Source organism: Bos indicus, chromosome 6 (genome assembly GCF_029378745.1).
Source record: "Bos indicus isolate NIAB-ARS_2022 breed Sahiwal x Tharparkar chromosome 6, NIAB-ARS_B.indTharparkar_mat_pri_1.0, whole genome shotgun sequence".
Lineage (NCBI taxonomy): Eukaryota > Metazoa > Chordata > Mammalia > Artiodactyla > Bovidae > Bos > Bos indicus.
The window spans coordinates 59,553,459-59,568,249 of NC_091765.1; the positions used below are offsets into that span (position 1 = coordinate 59,553,459).

At 35.5% G+C, this 14,791-nt stretch overlaps 1 protein-coding gene across 3 annotated transcripts in view; it reads left to right on the forward strand.

Moving 5' to 3' along the window:
• The window catches only part of UBE2K (ubiquitin conjugating enzyme E2 K), a 79,290-nt gene extending 74,231 nt beyond the window's left edge, over positions 1-5,059 (forward strand). For all 3 annotated transcript variants that reach the window (XM_019962613.2, XM_019962612.2, XM_070791319.1), the window contains 2 exons: positions 328-456; positions 1,089-5,059. In XM_019962613.2, coding sequence (XP_019818172.1) covers positions 328-456; positions 1,089-1,163 — 204 coding nt within the window. In that variant the 3' untranslated portion in view covers positions 1,164-5,059. The remainder of the gene's footprint in view (positions 1-327; positions 457-1,088) is intronic.
• Positions 5,060-14,791: the final 9,732 nt, after the last annotated feature.

Below are 14,791 nucleotides of genomic sequence, written 5' to 3' on the forward strand. Positions count from 1 at the left end.
GCCACTGCACGATGATTAGAGGCATCTCTGATAACTCCATTTAGTGTTAGTTTTCTACTACTTTGTTGAAATTGGAGATTAAAGTTGATAAATATTATATATCTTTGTTTTTCTTTCATCAGTGCAACTTGTGAATTGCAGGTTCACGTTAAACAGTCTTTTCTTCAGTGACATAGTTTGTTTGCTATGGAAAGTGAATCAGTCACATTTAAAAAATCTAATCTACATTTATTTAGAAAAATCAGGTTTTTAGGCAATTAAGAGATGAGTTCCTATTTTTAATACTATAACTGCATTGTCATATCAATCAATTTTTCCCCCATATAGTACAAACAAAATCCTGAAATGTTCAAACAGACAGCTCGACTTTGGGCACATGTGTATGCTGGAGCACCAGTTTCTAGTCCAGAGTACACCAAAAAAATAGAAAACCTATGTGCTATGGGCTTTGATAGGGTAAGTACATAAAGGCATGTTGATTTTTATTTATTTGTTAAATTATTGTTGCAAATCCTTGGCTGACAAAAGTGGTTCAGCGGTACTCTAAATCTAATTTTGATAAGCAAACTTTGTTATTAAAACTAGTGATTTTTTTTTAAACTTTGGCTGGTTCAGTCATTGATTTTATTTTAAAAAATAATTTTATTTATTTATTTTTGGCTGTGCTGGGTCTTCACTGTTGCTCGGGCTTTTTCTCTAGTTACTGCAAGCTGGGGCTACTCTCTAGTTGTGGCCTGCGGGCTTCTTACTGTGATGGCTTCTCTTGTTGCGGCACATATCGTCTTGACTTCCTGGGTTGTAGAGCACAGGTTCAGTAACGGTGGCACACGGGCTCAGTTGCTTCACTACATGTGGGATCTTCCCCAGCCAGGAATCAAACCTGTGTCTTCTGCATTGGCAGGCGGATTCTTTACTTCTGAGCCACCAAAGAAGCTCTAGTCGTTGGTTTTAGAGTTTTTAATGCACTTCAAGTGCAAGGTAACTTGAAAAAACAAGGTGTGGTTTTTTTAATATAAAGACAGTGAGTGATACAGTATTTTAAAAATATTTCCTTGAGATTTTATTTTGTCCCCTTTTCTTTTCTACAGAATGCGGTAATAGTGGCCTTGTCTTCAAAATCATGGGATGTAGAGACTGCAACAGAATTGCTTCTGAGTAACTGAAACATAAAGAGAGATGCTGATATAGTCAAGCTTGCCCCTTCTTGGAGGAGCATCAACATCTGTTATTTTTAGGATTCTGCATAGATTTCTTTTAAACTGGCATTCTTGCCTAATGATGTTATCTAGGCACCATTGGAGACTGAAAAAAATCCCTGCTCTGTAAATAAAGCTAATTAAACGTCTGTGTAAATTTAAAAAGGGGAAATACTTTAATTTTTTTCTTACTTAATAGTGTAAAAATTCTTTTGAGCTAAGCTAAAACCATGGAAAAAACATGCTACTTTAGTGTTTAGCAGTATACCAAGACTAGCAAGAGTTTGCTTCAGGATTTCGTTGAATAATTAAGATAATATTTTGAGTGTGTCAGGGCCATTCAAATTGTTGGTGTTGCATCACAGCTACCTTAACTGTTTTTAACATGGATCCTCTGTGCCTGTGAATTTACTTGCATGCTTGTACTTGACTTCTTAGGATGGGTAGCTGAAAAGACCACCATTTTAAGCATTTGAGAATTCTTCAATATGAGATTTATCCAGAAATGAAGATGGTGACCTAGTCAGAGCCTTTTTTGTCCTTGTCAACAGACTATGACAACATATCTGTTTTTCCCCTCTTTCCACACACAGCTAATATTCTAATATTAAATTTCTCAATATTTGGTGGGGAAATGTGCTGAAGGACAGTATCCCTTGCTCCATTTTAGGTCATCCATTTGGAATGTTTTGTCACAATTCTCCACTCTTAAAACTTTCCTATATAAGTAAATAATGTTGTAAAAATGGAGCTGCCAATTTTGTTTCTTTTTTTTTTTTTTAAAAAACAGTAAATTCTTAATGTTGCAGTATTCCCAGATTAAATGAAAAGAACCCAGCTTAATTTTTCAGTGAATTTAACATCTTTCGATTTTTGAACTGGTGGAATTTTTCTTTGAGAACTTGCAAGGATGAAATCAACTGTTTGCAGGTTTTTTAGCCTGATTTTGGCTTTATAGAGATTGCTTGCACTTCCCCCTGTTAACACATGAAAGCTGTGTTGGTGTTTTACTGTACATACTTCAGATGCACATAGGAATAGAAGTGTGTTATAAATCTAGCTTTCTTTATGATGTTTCTGATAATATGGGAATTGAAAACTTTACCTTCTCTTGTACATAGTCAGACTTTCTATACGTATTAAAGTTACACTTCACTCTAAGTTCAAAGTTTGAAAATTATTAGTTTTGCAAGCTTTAACACTAATGTGAACATTTTATGAAGGGTGAAATGGATTTGTGTAGGCAGTTCTATACGTAGAAACACAGTTCTTATTAAATATTCAGGACCAATGCAGAAATAACAAAAATGTAATGAAATCTGAATGAATTAAAGTGAGGCTGTATATGGAAAGTCATATTATAAAAAGTTTGCTTTCTTCAAGTGTTATTTATCCTAAATTATAATGGTTAAGTGTTTGGAAAATAGTTTTGAACAGTAAATTCAGCATAATTTCATTTGACTTCTCAGTAATCTTAGAAGCAATAAAAAGAACCATTATTAAATATATTGTAATGTTAAGATGTGAAGGTTCTTCCAGAAACTTGTAAGGCTTTCCTAATCAGTAGTAAAACTCTTGTAGTTGATTTTATTGCATACTAAACACAAGTTGCTGTTTTTTCCCCTTTGTTTGCCTAAGTATAAATTTCTTTATACAATCACCGTCTTTAATTGTAATTTAGTTACTTTCTAAAGATGCCAAAGGAAACAAGATTTTCTTTATTTATTTTAAATAGCTAAAACCATGTACTTTTCTTTATATTTTGAGGTAAGGTTGGAATTGTGTGAAAATGTGGACAGTTTTTGTTCCATCGTTGTTTAGAATTAATTTTTTTTGTTTTGTTTAGTGGAGGGTGGCTTGGTAATGTTAGTAATATTTGCGTTATTTTAAATATCAAACACCTCTACCCAGTTTACTATTTGCCTGTATTATCAGGGTATATTTAATTGTCCTGTGGTTTGACAAATGAGAGAGAGAACTCAGAAGTTACTAAGGATCAAGCATTGTATGCTTTGCTCTTGGCGGCAGCTGTAACTTGCCTATGACTTTTATGCACATTAGCCCCTTAGGGTATACTCATCTAGCTGCAATTCAATATCCCCAGTGTCCAGGAAATGGAAAACTACAATATTTGGTATGAGAGGTTCTCCATAATGGATTTTCATTTCAAAAATTTACCTCATTTACATTTAATGTGATTATCTGTTTTCTGGTACATTTCCCACTATCGCCTTCTTACTGGGTTTTTTTGTTTGTTTGTTTGTTTCCTATTTTCTACAGGTAGATTTATTTCCCCAAACATAAAAATAAACGCATTTGCTTTTTTCTCTTGTCTTATATATGTTTAGAAAAAGAACAGTAAAAGTACAGGTCTAGGGAAAGCATACCCTGTTGGAAATTATTTTTATAATTCTCAATGGTTTGTGATTTGTTAGTTGTAAAGGCTTCAAAAATTATAGTTAAATGTATGTGTAGTTTTATCCCATCTGGGCAGATAATTTGCTACAAGTCACTGATACTCAAATAGTCTTCTGTGATGATCAGGTCTGTTTCCTGAGTGTGTGTCTGACTTTTAAAAGAACAAATAATTAGTTGTGTTAGTATTTCAGTACAGACTGAATGAATAAGTAGCAGTTTGTGATCCAAATAAGTATGCGGTAAGGTATATAAATATTTGAGGAACTTGGTACTAAATTAGATGCCCCATGCTGGCTCCCCCAAATGTTTGGAATTGTGGCTGTGATTTACATAAACACATAATGCATTCAAGTATATATATGTGTGTTTATATTCTGACCATTTTGCTTTTGAGAAGCATTTTCTGTGAAATGAAAGGCTGGGTTTTTTTCTTTTTTGGGGGAAGTGTTTCACATTTGTGATTGCTGATAGTGCATAAAACTATGCAAAATAATTTTAAAGTATGAGAAAGAACTGGCAGATAAAGTACATATTGCTTATTTTTGCAGTACAGAATGCAGCATGTTGTGTTACTGCTGCTTAACAAGTTTATCAGTGTGAAAAGCAATTCTTAGCTCTAAGTGTATGCCTGATTTGAGCTTTTAAAACTCTGCAATAGGGGTGTGATAATGTGTCCACGATCCTTGTTAGTAACACAGGAAACAGAAACTTTGTTTTTTTAGTTTTGTTTTAGAGATAGATTTGGGCATGGGACAGTTGGAGCCATGTATACTTTCTTGTACATAGATGGAAACAGTGTTTGGATAGGAAAGAGGAAGCTGTTTACAGTTAACTTTATTTCATGGATTTTTACAAAATAATGTATGACTCACTTTTTACTTGTATGAACCATTGATTTTGAAAATTTGCATTTCCATTCTTTTAGTACTAGTTAAAAATAAATGCTTAACATCAGCTGTTTACTATCACTGGGGAAGAAGTTAACTTGAAATATTTACTGATAAATAGCCTTTTCTTAAAGTGTGACTTTTCTGCCTTGTCTGCATACTATGTCACATGTTCTATTTGCACTGTTGCAATATGGGTCAAAAGTCTTGTGGCATAGGGCTAGGGAAATGTCAGTCTCTCACTTGTCCCATTTGTTCTGTTACTGTTCTGTGGGACTGATCTACCCTCATAAACCTGTGATCATCGCCTAAATGTTAAGTTGTGAATGTGTCACCTTTTGCTTGGTTATTTCAACCAGGCATTGAATATATATGTATATGTATATATTCAATGCTGCTGTATATAATCAGATGTGGCACAGTTTATCAGTTTGGTCCTGGGGGTGAATGGATTCAGAAATCATTTGCACTGTGCTGTTAAATGATCCTTGTGTGCTTGCTGTTACCTACTTTTTACAGGCATCGTAATAAAAGCTAGACTATTTCTTTGGGGGGAAAGAGACTTATTTAATGTAATTTAAAGACTTTTCCAATAGAAAATGGAATACTATTGAAAATAATATCTATTTTTTAGCTTTCAGCAATTGATGGTGCTTTGTTGTGGTGTCTGCTGGAAGTCTACTGCCATTATAGGGATACTCATTAACCTCACCGAGAAAGAATCTTGCTTGTTAGCTTCTCTAGATCTCTATTCTAAACAATCTGTTAGTGATGATAAATTCTATAGGAGGATCTGTTCTGAGCCGTTAACTTCCTGTAAGGGGAAAATGGGTGGGTTACCAGAAAGACCATTGAAGCAGGGTGGGCCGGGGGTGGAGGGCTGGGTATTTGTCTTGAGAATTAAAAACTACGAAACACTTTTGTACACAACTGATTTTTTAAAAAATAAACACATTTTTAAAGATGTTGAATTTTTTTCCCCCCTTACTGGGAATTCTTAAAAATAAATGCATGTGTGTTTTCCCCTGAAAATGGTTTATATCTTCTTTCTGGGTACTCAGCAATGGACCGGCAATTAAGCCCCCACATTACTTTAAATAAGGAAAGGAACCAGGTGGATAGTTTTACTAGACAGCTTTATAGTGATGAGTGTATGTTGATAAGTGCAGTAAATTATATTTGTGCTTTGAATCGGAGTTAATTTTAATTGATTAAAAGTGAATTGGAGTTAATTTTAATTGATTATTTATTTGAAAATATAACATTATTTGGCTAGATTCTGATTCAGAAATTTAGAATAATCCAGAGGTAGTTGATACTGAAAGTAGTAATTTTAATTTTCATATAAGCACAAAAATCTTTCTGAAAAGGGTGCCTCTTACAATGGAAAGGACTGAATTGTTTCAGAAGTGGGTTATTCTGTACGTGGATTACTCCTGCCTCTATTGATACTCATCATTAGAAGAGGCTATGCTGTTAGGATTTGTATTAATTATTTCAGATGACAAACTGATTGTTACTTTGTGTCTCTAGGACATTTATAACCAGCTTTCAGCAGGCCTGTGAGTTACTATAGCCTGGAGATGGAATTGCTTCTCACTGGAGTAGCAGGATGAAGGGCTAAGGATGGTGCAGGCTATATATTTATGTATTTAAAGTCAAGGGAAAAAATGGAATTCAAGACCACTCATGATATTCCCTAGAACAGGATGGTCAAATCTAAAAGATGGTAAACACTTGGTATGTGCTTTGTTTCATCAAAGAGTTAACGTGAATTCTCTAAAATTTTCTGAGAGTATGTCCGGTAGTAATATACCATCTACTCAGATATTTATGTTGTAAAATTCATTTCCCATCATTTAATTTCAGTAAAAATACATTAAAGCACAACATTATAATTTTACTTATCTATTACAGTAAATTACTTTTTGATAGGATATTGACCAAAGTCAAGAAGGCCAAGCGGTTTTAAAATCAGTTAACGATACTTGATGCTTGTAGATCCTTTTTTCAAGAACACAGATAAAACAGGGTAAACACTAAAAAACTGGGCAAAATTTCAGAAACCCAAGTATTTTTTATTTCTTGCTGAGTTAATATACTTAGTACTTTGTTTCTTCCTTAGAGTATGTAGAGAATATACCTAATTTTTATGTAAGGGCAACAGATAGTGCCTTTTGTTTTACATAGCTAACATTCTAATTATTGTATTTAATCCTCAGCTCTCCGTTTTTAATATGTGAACTATATATTCCATTGCTATATATGTTCATTATTTGTATTATATTGGTTAATACTGAGGAATAGGATTAATGACATTCCACTGGTATCTCCAAACCATGTTCATAGGATTGCAGAATTTTAAGGAAAAGGAGATCTGTCAGTCTGCTTTTTAAAAATAGATCAATTTAAGTAGGATACCCAGTGAAAGTGAAAGTCGCTTAGTCATGTCCGACTCTTTGTGACCCCATGGACAGTCCATGGAATTCTCCAGGCCAGAATACTGGAGTGGGTAGCCTTTCCCTTTCCCAAAGGATCTTCCTAACTGAGGGATCGAACTCAGGTCTCCCGCACTACAGGTGGATTCTTTATCAGCTGAGCCACAAGGGAAGCCCAAGAATACTGGAGTGGGTAGCCTATCCTTTTTCCTGAGGATCTTCCCAACCCAGGTATCCAAGCAGGGTCTCCTGCATTGCAAGCGATTCTTTACCAACTGAGCTATCAGGGAACCTAGTCATAGATTATTTTAGGGGGAAATGCCCTAATACTGTTATTTATGTTTGCCTACTAAACCTGGTAGGTGTTTGAGACCTGAGAGGTTATTCTTGTTTTCCTTAAAAATAGGAAATGTGGAGGGATCATTTGCAAGCGTGAATGAAAAGGAAAAAGAGTTCAGGTGAGAGGTCTTCAAGGAAAGTATATACAAACCAGTTCTCGTGGTGAGAATTGAACAGCATGTTTTGATGAACTAGGTTCAACTGTAGGGTGTCCTGACTTCTTCTAAATTTGCTTTACATGCACAAAACACTTTTCTGATATTTGGAAGAATAGAAGAAATACCATTGTTTTTGGATTATGGGCTCTAAAAGTCATTGTATTCCATTACAGATACTTTAGTTCTTGATTTCATAATGTCATATTTCTGTGTATTTGAGGAGAAGAGGTAGTTCCTCTTGGTTTAACCTTAAGATGTCACATAGGACCTGGAGGTAAAATTAAAGGGCACAGTTTTAATAAACGTTCAGGAGAATCATCTGCTGAGGTGATTATTAGAGGGTTGATTTTCTCCATTAAAAATTTTTTTTTCAAATAATAAAGAGGTATTTTTGAAAATTTGTAATAGCAGAGAATCCTCAGTGTATATAATCTATGATCCTCTTCCTACCTCTACTACTAGTCCATAGAGATAATAGTTTCTAAATTCCTCTGCTTAGGTTTTTTTTTTTTTTTTTTTTAAGTTAATTACCTCCAGGTGACTAAACAATGCGCTTACTCCTCTTTTAACTCTAGGTTTTATTTATAACAGTAAGTTAATTACATTTCTGTAGCATTAGTTATAACTAGTATCTCTTCACTCTCTATATCCCTAACCTTTATCTTCATTTAGTAATGGAATTTATATTGAGGGAGGGCTGTCAAATGCACAAAAGCATTGAGAAAGTAGTGTGATTTTAGGGGCAGGGAATGTACAGGTAAGGATTTACTCACGGAAACAAACTGCTTTGGAAATGAGGTAGAGGTAAGGTTCAAAAGTAAACTGAAAGGAAAACTGATAGCTAGATTGGGGTAATTAAAAGATGAAGAGATGGGGAGAGATGAGGAAAGGAAGGCAAGATGTAGTAGAAGATCAAGGTTGTGAACCTCTGGAAGGGAGGGTAGGAAGGGAAAGAATGCCTGTACGGGAAGACATATGTAGGGAGTTTAGGCAAAGACCTTGGCCCTAAATGGTAATCTTTAATTTGTTCAAGTTACATTCTAGCCCCAGCCCTTTCAGCTCAATTCAGCAGAGTGATGATACTCTCTTCACTGGTCCTATGAGTAAGCTTCTCTTCCCAAGGATACCTCCTTACACTGTTTATTTCTTTCTATAGGTCTAGAGGTTTTTTGACACTATCCCTTTTTATAAAATTATTCATACTTTTATTTCCTTTTCCTACTCCACTTCCTATTACAGTTAACAAAATGCTGCTTCCTGAATAGTTTGCACCTTTTCTTTATTAACTCTATTTGGGCCTGGCCTTAATCGTAATACTTAATTTGGTCTGAAAATCCTATAGCTCTTCACTTCCAATTAGATACAAAAAAATGAGGCCTTGACTTGCCTGGAAATGATAAGAAATTTGTCTGACTGAGAACTTGGGTTTTCTATACACATATTTCTTGTTTTAGACTCCAAAAAGTTTTAACCCTGCATCCTAGAATTAAGTATTTTTGGATATTCTCTCCTTGCTGTATGGTTTTACACAGGTTAATGCTCTGTGATTGTCAGTGTTTGACTTTAAAACTGATAATCACAGTTTTTAAAAAAATTCATTGGCAATCCAGTGATAAGGATGTGGTGCTTTCACTATTAGGGCCTGAGTTCAGTCCTTGGTTGCAGAACTAAGATACTACAAGCCACATGGTGAAGCCAAAATTTAAAAAAATTCCTTGTGTAATTATTTTAAATAGCTATAAATAAGTCATTGAGTTGGGCTACCATATTTTACTTACTGGTTACCCTATTAGCTGTGTGGATAGTTTACCACTTTTATCTGTTACAAATTATGCTGCCTGGACTTTGACTTGACGTAATGGATACCACAAATGCTTTAGTACTAGCTGCCTTGTTGATAGAACTCCACTGAAATGACATATTTCTGAAGGTATAACTCTGGAGCCTGAGAATGGAAGCTGGACCATGGACCAAGGAGTAGAAACTGATTTCAATATAGTAGAGGAAGTGTAAACCTAATTAACTACAGAAGGAATGCTTATTTAGAAGCAAGCTGATTCGCTCCTTAAAATTCAGAACAACCTAGAAATGGGGGGGGGGGGGGAATTATTGCTGAATGTGGCGATCAGATTTTAAGCTGGAAATAGGGGTGATTGAAAGTCTGATTCTATGCAGTTAGGTAGCTAGATAGTTTACCTTTTACTGTGGAATGAAAATCGGTGTTTTGTGAATTTGAAACAAGTCTTCAAACAGATAACCAGACATGAATTGAAAATGAAGATAAATTAAAATTCTGTCTATTTGGATGGCATATTCATAGTTTCTAGAATAGTAACAGTTAGGTTTCAGGGGAAAAGAGGGAGGATTATTTTCTGTAGAAACTCAGTGGTCCTAGACAAAATACCTGGAAAGAGATCTGGACATCTGAAGATTTTCCAGTGAGAAAGATGAGTCCCCACCAAGTGAATTTTAAAATATGAATAAAAAACCAGATTTTTGAAGATTGACCCAGCACTAATAAAAACCAAAACAGAATCAATATAGAGATGAAAACCTGAAAATGAATGTTTTCAAAGATAAGAAATTGTATCCATGAAAAAGCTACAGAATGCTTTAGAAAATAGATTTTGTAAAATATAGTACAAGTTAATATATTTAAAACAAGTTTAAGGATTATGAAAAATAATAAAAATACAAAAAGATGGATTTTTTAAAAAAAAGATCACTCAAGAAGATCTAACATCTAACAAATTTCTTAAAGTATCAAAATAATTAAGGACACGACACACTATGCCACTTCGAGAGCACTTAGCAAAATGAATCCAGTGGATGGAAAAAGATCCACGATAAGGCATGATTTGTTTCAGAACAAGGCAAGATGAAAAAGTCCAAAAAAATGGGATTAGAATGTGGAGATTGGGCCCCTAAAATGAGTTGGGAATAAGAATGGCATCAAGTTTCTCATCAGGAATGGGAAGCGATGCTTCTAAGTTCTGAGTGAAAATTATTTTTAACAATTCTACTTCAAGCTAAGGTGTCAAGTGTAGAATGCTTTCCTATATTCAAGGTGTCAAGAACTTTTTGTCTTCCATTGCCCCTTTCTTGGTAAGTACCTGAATGATACACTCCACCAAAACGGAGGAGTAAGCCATGCAAAAGAAAGGCGGGTACAACATCAGCTAGTTATTTCCGGAATGAAGAAGTCCAGAATGCGAGCTGTGTTGCAGCCTTGAGCAGCCATTTTAGTACCGACAGAACTAGAAGGATGAAATAATCAGGGGAAAGATTAATAAAATGAAATTGAGGAACTGATAGATAATCTGATGGTAGCTAATAAACTAGTCATAGTACTCTTAATCACAGTCTTGCAGTGCCTCACTCTTAACCATATGCCAAAGCTAAGATATAAGGTTTGAGAAATGACAACATAAAAGAAACTGGTAGAAACAATGTAAGGAACAGAAGAGTAGTTTAAAGGTCTAGTTGATGTTGAAGAATTCTTTGGATCCATACGATACAAGTTGCTGTGAAAAAATCTTTAAGAAATAAGAGCTTTTTAAAAAATGACCATTAAGTTAGAAAAAATTCTTTCAAATTTATTTCTGTCCTGGCAGGATTTAAGGGAGATCCAGAGTAATGCCTTGTAATACTTATAAGACCACCATGACCTGTCACACACTTTATCACCACAAACAACCTAAGGGACCCATCCCGAGAAAGAAGGTATAATCATAACCAAATATAACTTCTAGAGGTTTTTCAAAACTAATTTCATCATGCCTTCATCTGTTTTATCTTCCTCATCTTTTTCAAAGACTCAAAGGTTATTTGACAGCACATAGATTTTAACCCTAAGAAACTTATTTCCTATTCTGACTCAGTCTTACTATTTGACCCTTCTCCACATCCTTCCACCATGTCTAATTCTTGGAATTGCCATAATGAAATTGAAGCTTTACTCCATGAGGCCACTTTTCCCTGAGTCTTCTCAATTGGTGGTGGTGGTGATGGTGGTTCAGTTGCTAAGTCATGTCTGACCCTTGTAACCTCCTGAACTGTAGCCAGCCGGGCTCCTCTGTCCATGGGATTTCTCAGGCAAGAAGACTGGAGTGAGTTGCCATTTCTTTCTCCAGGGGATCTTCCCAACACAAAGATTGAATCTGAGTCTCCTGCATTGCAGGCGGGGTCTTGACTGCTGAGGCACCAGGGAAGTTGCCCAGCCCCCAGCCCCGTTTGGTCCTGTACTTTTTTAATGTTGACAATAATGTAATCTGTGACTAGAGACAGTTTTACTTCATTTTCAACCTGTTAAGTGTGATGTTGAGTACGGGTGGTGACAGAAGCCATCCTTGAATTGTTCCCAATTTTAGGGGGAAAGCCTTTAGCCTCTAACCATTATGTTAACTAGATTTTTTACAGATGTTCTTTATTAATTTAGAAACGTTTCCTTCTAACCTTAATGGATGTTGAATTTTGTCATATTCTTCTACATTTATTGAGATGATCATGTAGCTTTTCTTAGCCTGTTTAAATGATGATTAATTTTCAAATGTTGAACCAGCTTTGCGTTTTTGAAATGAACCCCAGTTGGTCATGATGTATTATCATTTTTATACGATGCTGAATTTAGTTTGCTAATATTTTGTTGAGAATTTTTCATTTATGATCATAAGGGGTATTGGTTTGTATTTTTCTTATTATGTCTTTGGTTTTATTAGTGGCTTCATAAAATGAATTGAAAATGTTTCCTTTTTTTCCATTTTCTTGAAGACATTGTGTAAATTTAGTATTTTTCCTTAAATATTTCTACTGTTTTTCTGTTTTCACCTTCATTAATTTTTCTTTAGTCTTTATTGTTCTTCCTGTTTGCTTTAGATTTAATGTGCTCTTTTCTTAAGGTAGAAGTTTAAGTTCTTGATTTTAGAGCTTTCTTTTTTTTCTTACATAAGCACTTACTATGTATATTACAAAAAGTATAAAGATTTCCTTTAGGTGCATCTCACAAATTTCACTGTTATATTTTCATTTCTTTCAGACTGAATTACTTTTTGAATTCTCTTGAGACTTCTGTTTGATTCAAGGGTTACCTAGATAGTAGGTGTTTGGGGGTTTTCCAGATATTTGTGCTGTTGATTCCTAGTTTACTGCTATTAGAATCTGATAACATATTGTTTCAGATTTTCTTTATTAAGTTTATTAAGATTTGGTCTATAGCATGGAACATATGGTCTGTTTTGGTGAGAGGTTACATGTGTACTTGAAAACAAGTGTAACTTGACATCGTTGAGTAGAATATTCTGAATGTCAGTTAATCAAGGTGGTTAATAGTGTTGCTCTGGTCCTCAATGTCCTTGTTAATTTCCTGCCTACTTGTATTATCAATTACTGAGAGGAATGTTGACTTCTGCAACTATATTATGGACATAATATATTTTCTTTTCATATCTATTATTTTCGCCTCATGTATGTTGAAGCTCACTTGTTTCCGGTGCATTCACATTTAGTGTTGTGGCATCTCGGGGAGACCTCTGTTATTCTCTAGTGTTCCTCTTTATCTCTGATAGTATTTGTAGTTTTGAAACTTCATATGAAATTAATACGAACACTCCAGCTTTCTTCTGGATAATGTTTGCATGGTATATCTTTATCCCTTTACTTTAAAAATATATTTTCATTTGTTTATTTGGTTGTGCTGGGTCTTAGTTGTTGCATACAGGACCTTGTGGTGTGTGGGATCTAGTTCCCTGACCAGGAATCGAACCCAGAGCCCCTGCCCTGGGAGGGAGGAGTCCTAGCTGCTGGACCCCCAGGGAAGTCCCTGTCCCTTTACTTTTAATATATTTATTTCTTTAAGTAGATTTCTTATCACTAGCATATATACAGTTTGATCTTTTTAATCCACTCTGAGAGTCCCTTTTTAATTGGTGTGTTTTGATCATTTATATCTAAAGTGATATGATTTAAAATCTTCAGTAACTATTCCTTTGATCCTGCTGCAAGCATCCTCATTCTCCCACGAGGGATTGAATCCATGCCCTCAGCAGTGGAAGCTTGGAGTCAACCACTGGACCACCAGGGAAATGCCTTCAGTTACTACTTTTAATCCCATATCCCATATTCCTGCAGGTGAGACTGATACACTGATAACAAGTTTGTTGAAATCTAAACAATCCAGTTTAGATTTCATGGCCCATCGGTATAACCATCCCCTTATTGTTTGCTCGCAGTGTCTCATCTCTGACTAATCAGCTCCTACATATATCTGCATGGCTATTTTTACCTGGAGAAAGACACAATTGTGCTGATTGTTCTCACAGTCAACTGATAACCACTTTTTTGAAGTGGGCCTTTAGCACTTAGCTAGAATCTTGTATCTCTCTGATCATTTCAATCTTCCACTCTCTGAGGTGACTTTTGCACAACTTACTCAATACTTGCCTCAAATTTCCAACAGCTTCTAATCACTCATAACTAATCAACTAATTTTGTATTATTGAGAGAGAAGCCAGGAGCATTACATCTTTTCATTATCAAATATATCTGCCTACCTGCCACTGGATGAAGCACAAGCTGGAATCAAGATTGCCGGGAGAAATATCAATAACCTCAGATATGCAGATGACACCAGCCTTATGGAAGAAAGTGAAGAGGAAGTAAAAAGCCTCTTGATGAAAGTGAAAGAGGAGAGGGAAAAGTTGGCTTAAAGCTCAACATTCAGAAAATTAAGATCATGGCATCTGGTCCCATCACTTCATGGCAAATAGATGGGGAAACAGTGGAAACACTGGCTGACTTTATTTTTGGGGGCTCCAGAATCACTGCAGATGGTGACTGCAGCCATGAAATTAAAAGATGCTTGTTCCTTGGAAGAAAAGTTATGAACAACCTAGACAGCATATTAAAAAGCAGAGACATTACTTGGCCAACAAAAGTCTGTCTAGTCAAGGCTATAGGTTTTCCAGTAGTCATGTATGGATGTGAGAGTTGGACTATATAAGAAAGCTGAACACCAAAGAATTGATACTTTTGAACTGTGGTGTTGGAGAAGACTAGAGAGTCCCTTGGACTGCAAGGAGATCCACCCAGTTCATCCTAAAGGCAATCAGTCCTGAAGATTGATTGGAAGAACTGATGCTGAAGCTGAAACTCCAGTACTTTGGCCACCTGATGTGAAGAACTGACTCATTGGAAAAGACCCTGATGCTGGGGAAGATTGAGGGCAGGAGTAGAAGGGGACAACAGAAGATGAGATGGTTGGATGGCATCACCGACACCATGGACATGAGTTTGAGTAAACTCTGGGGGTTGGTGGACAGGGAGGCCTGGCGTGCTGCAGTTCATGGAGTCACAGAGTC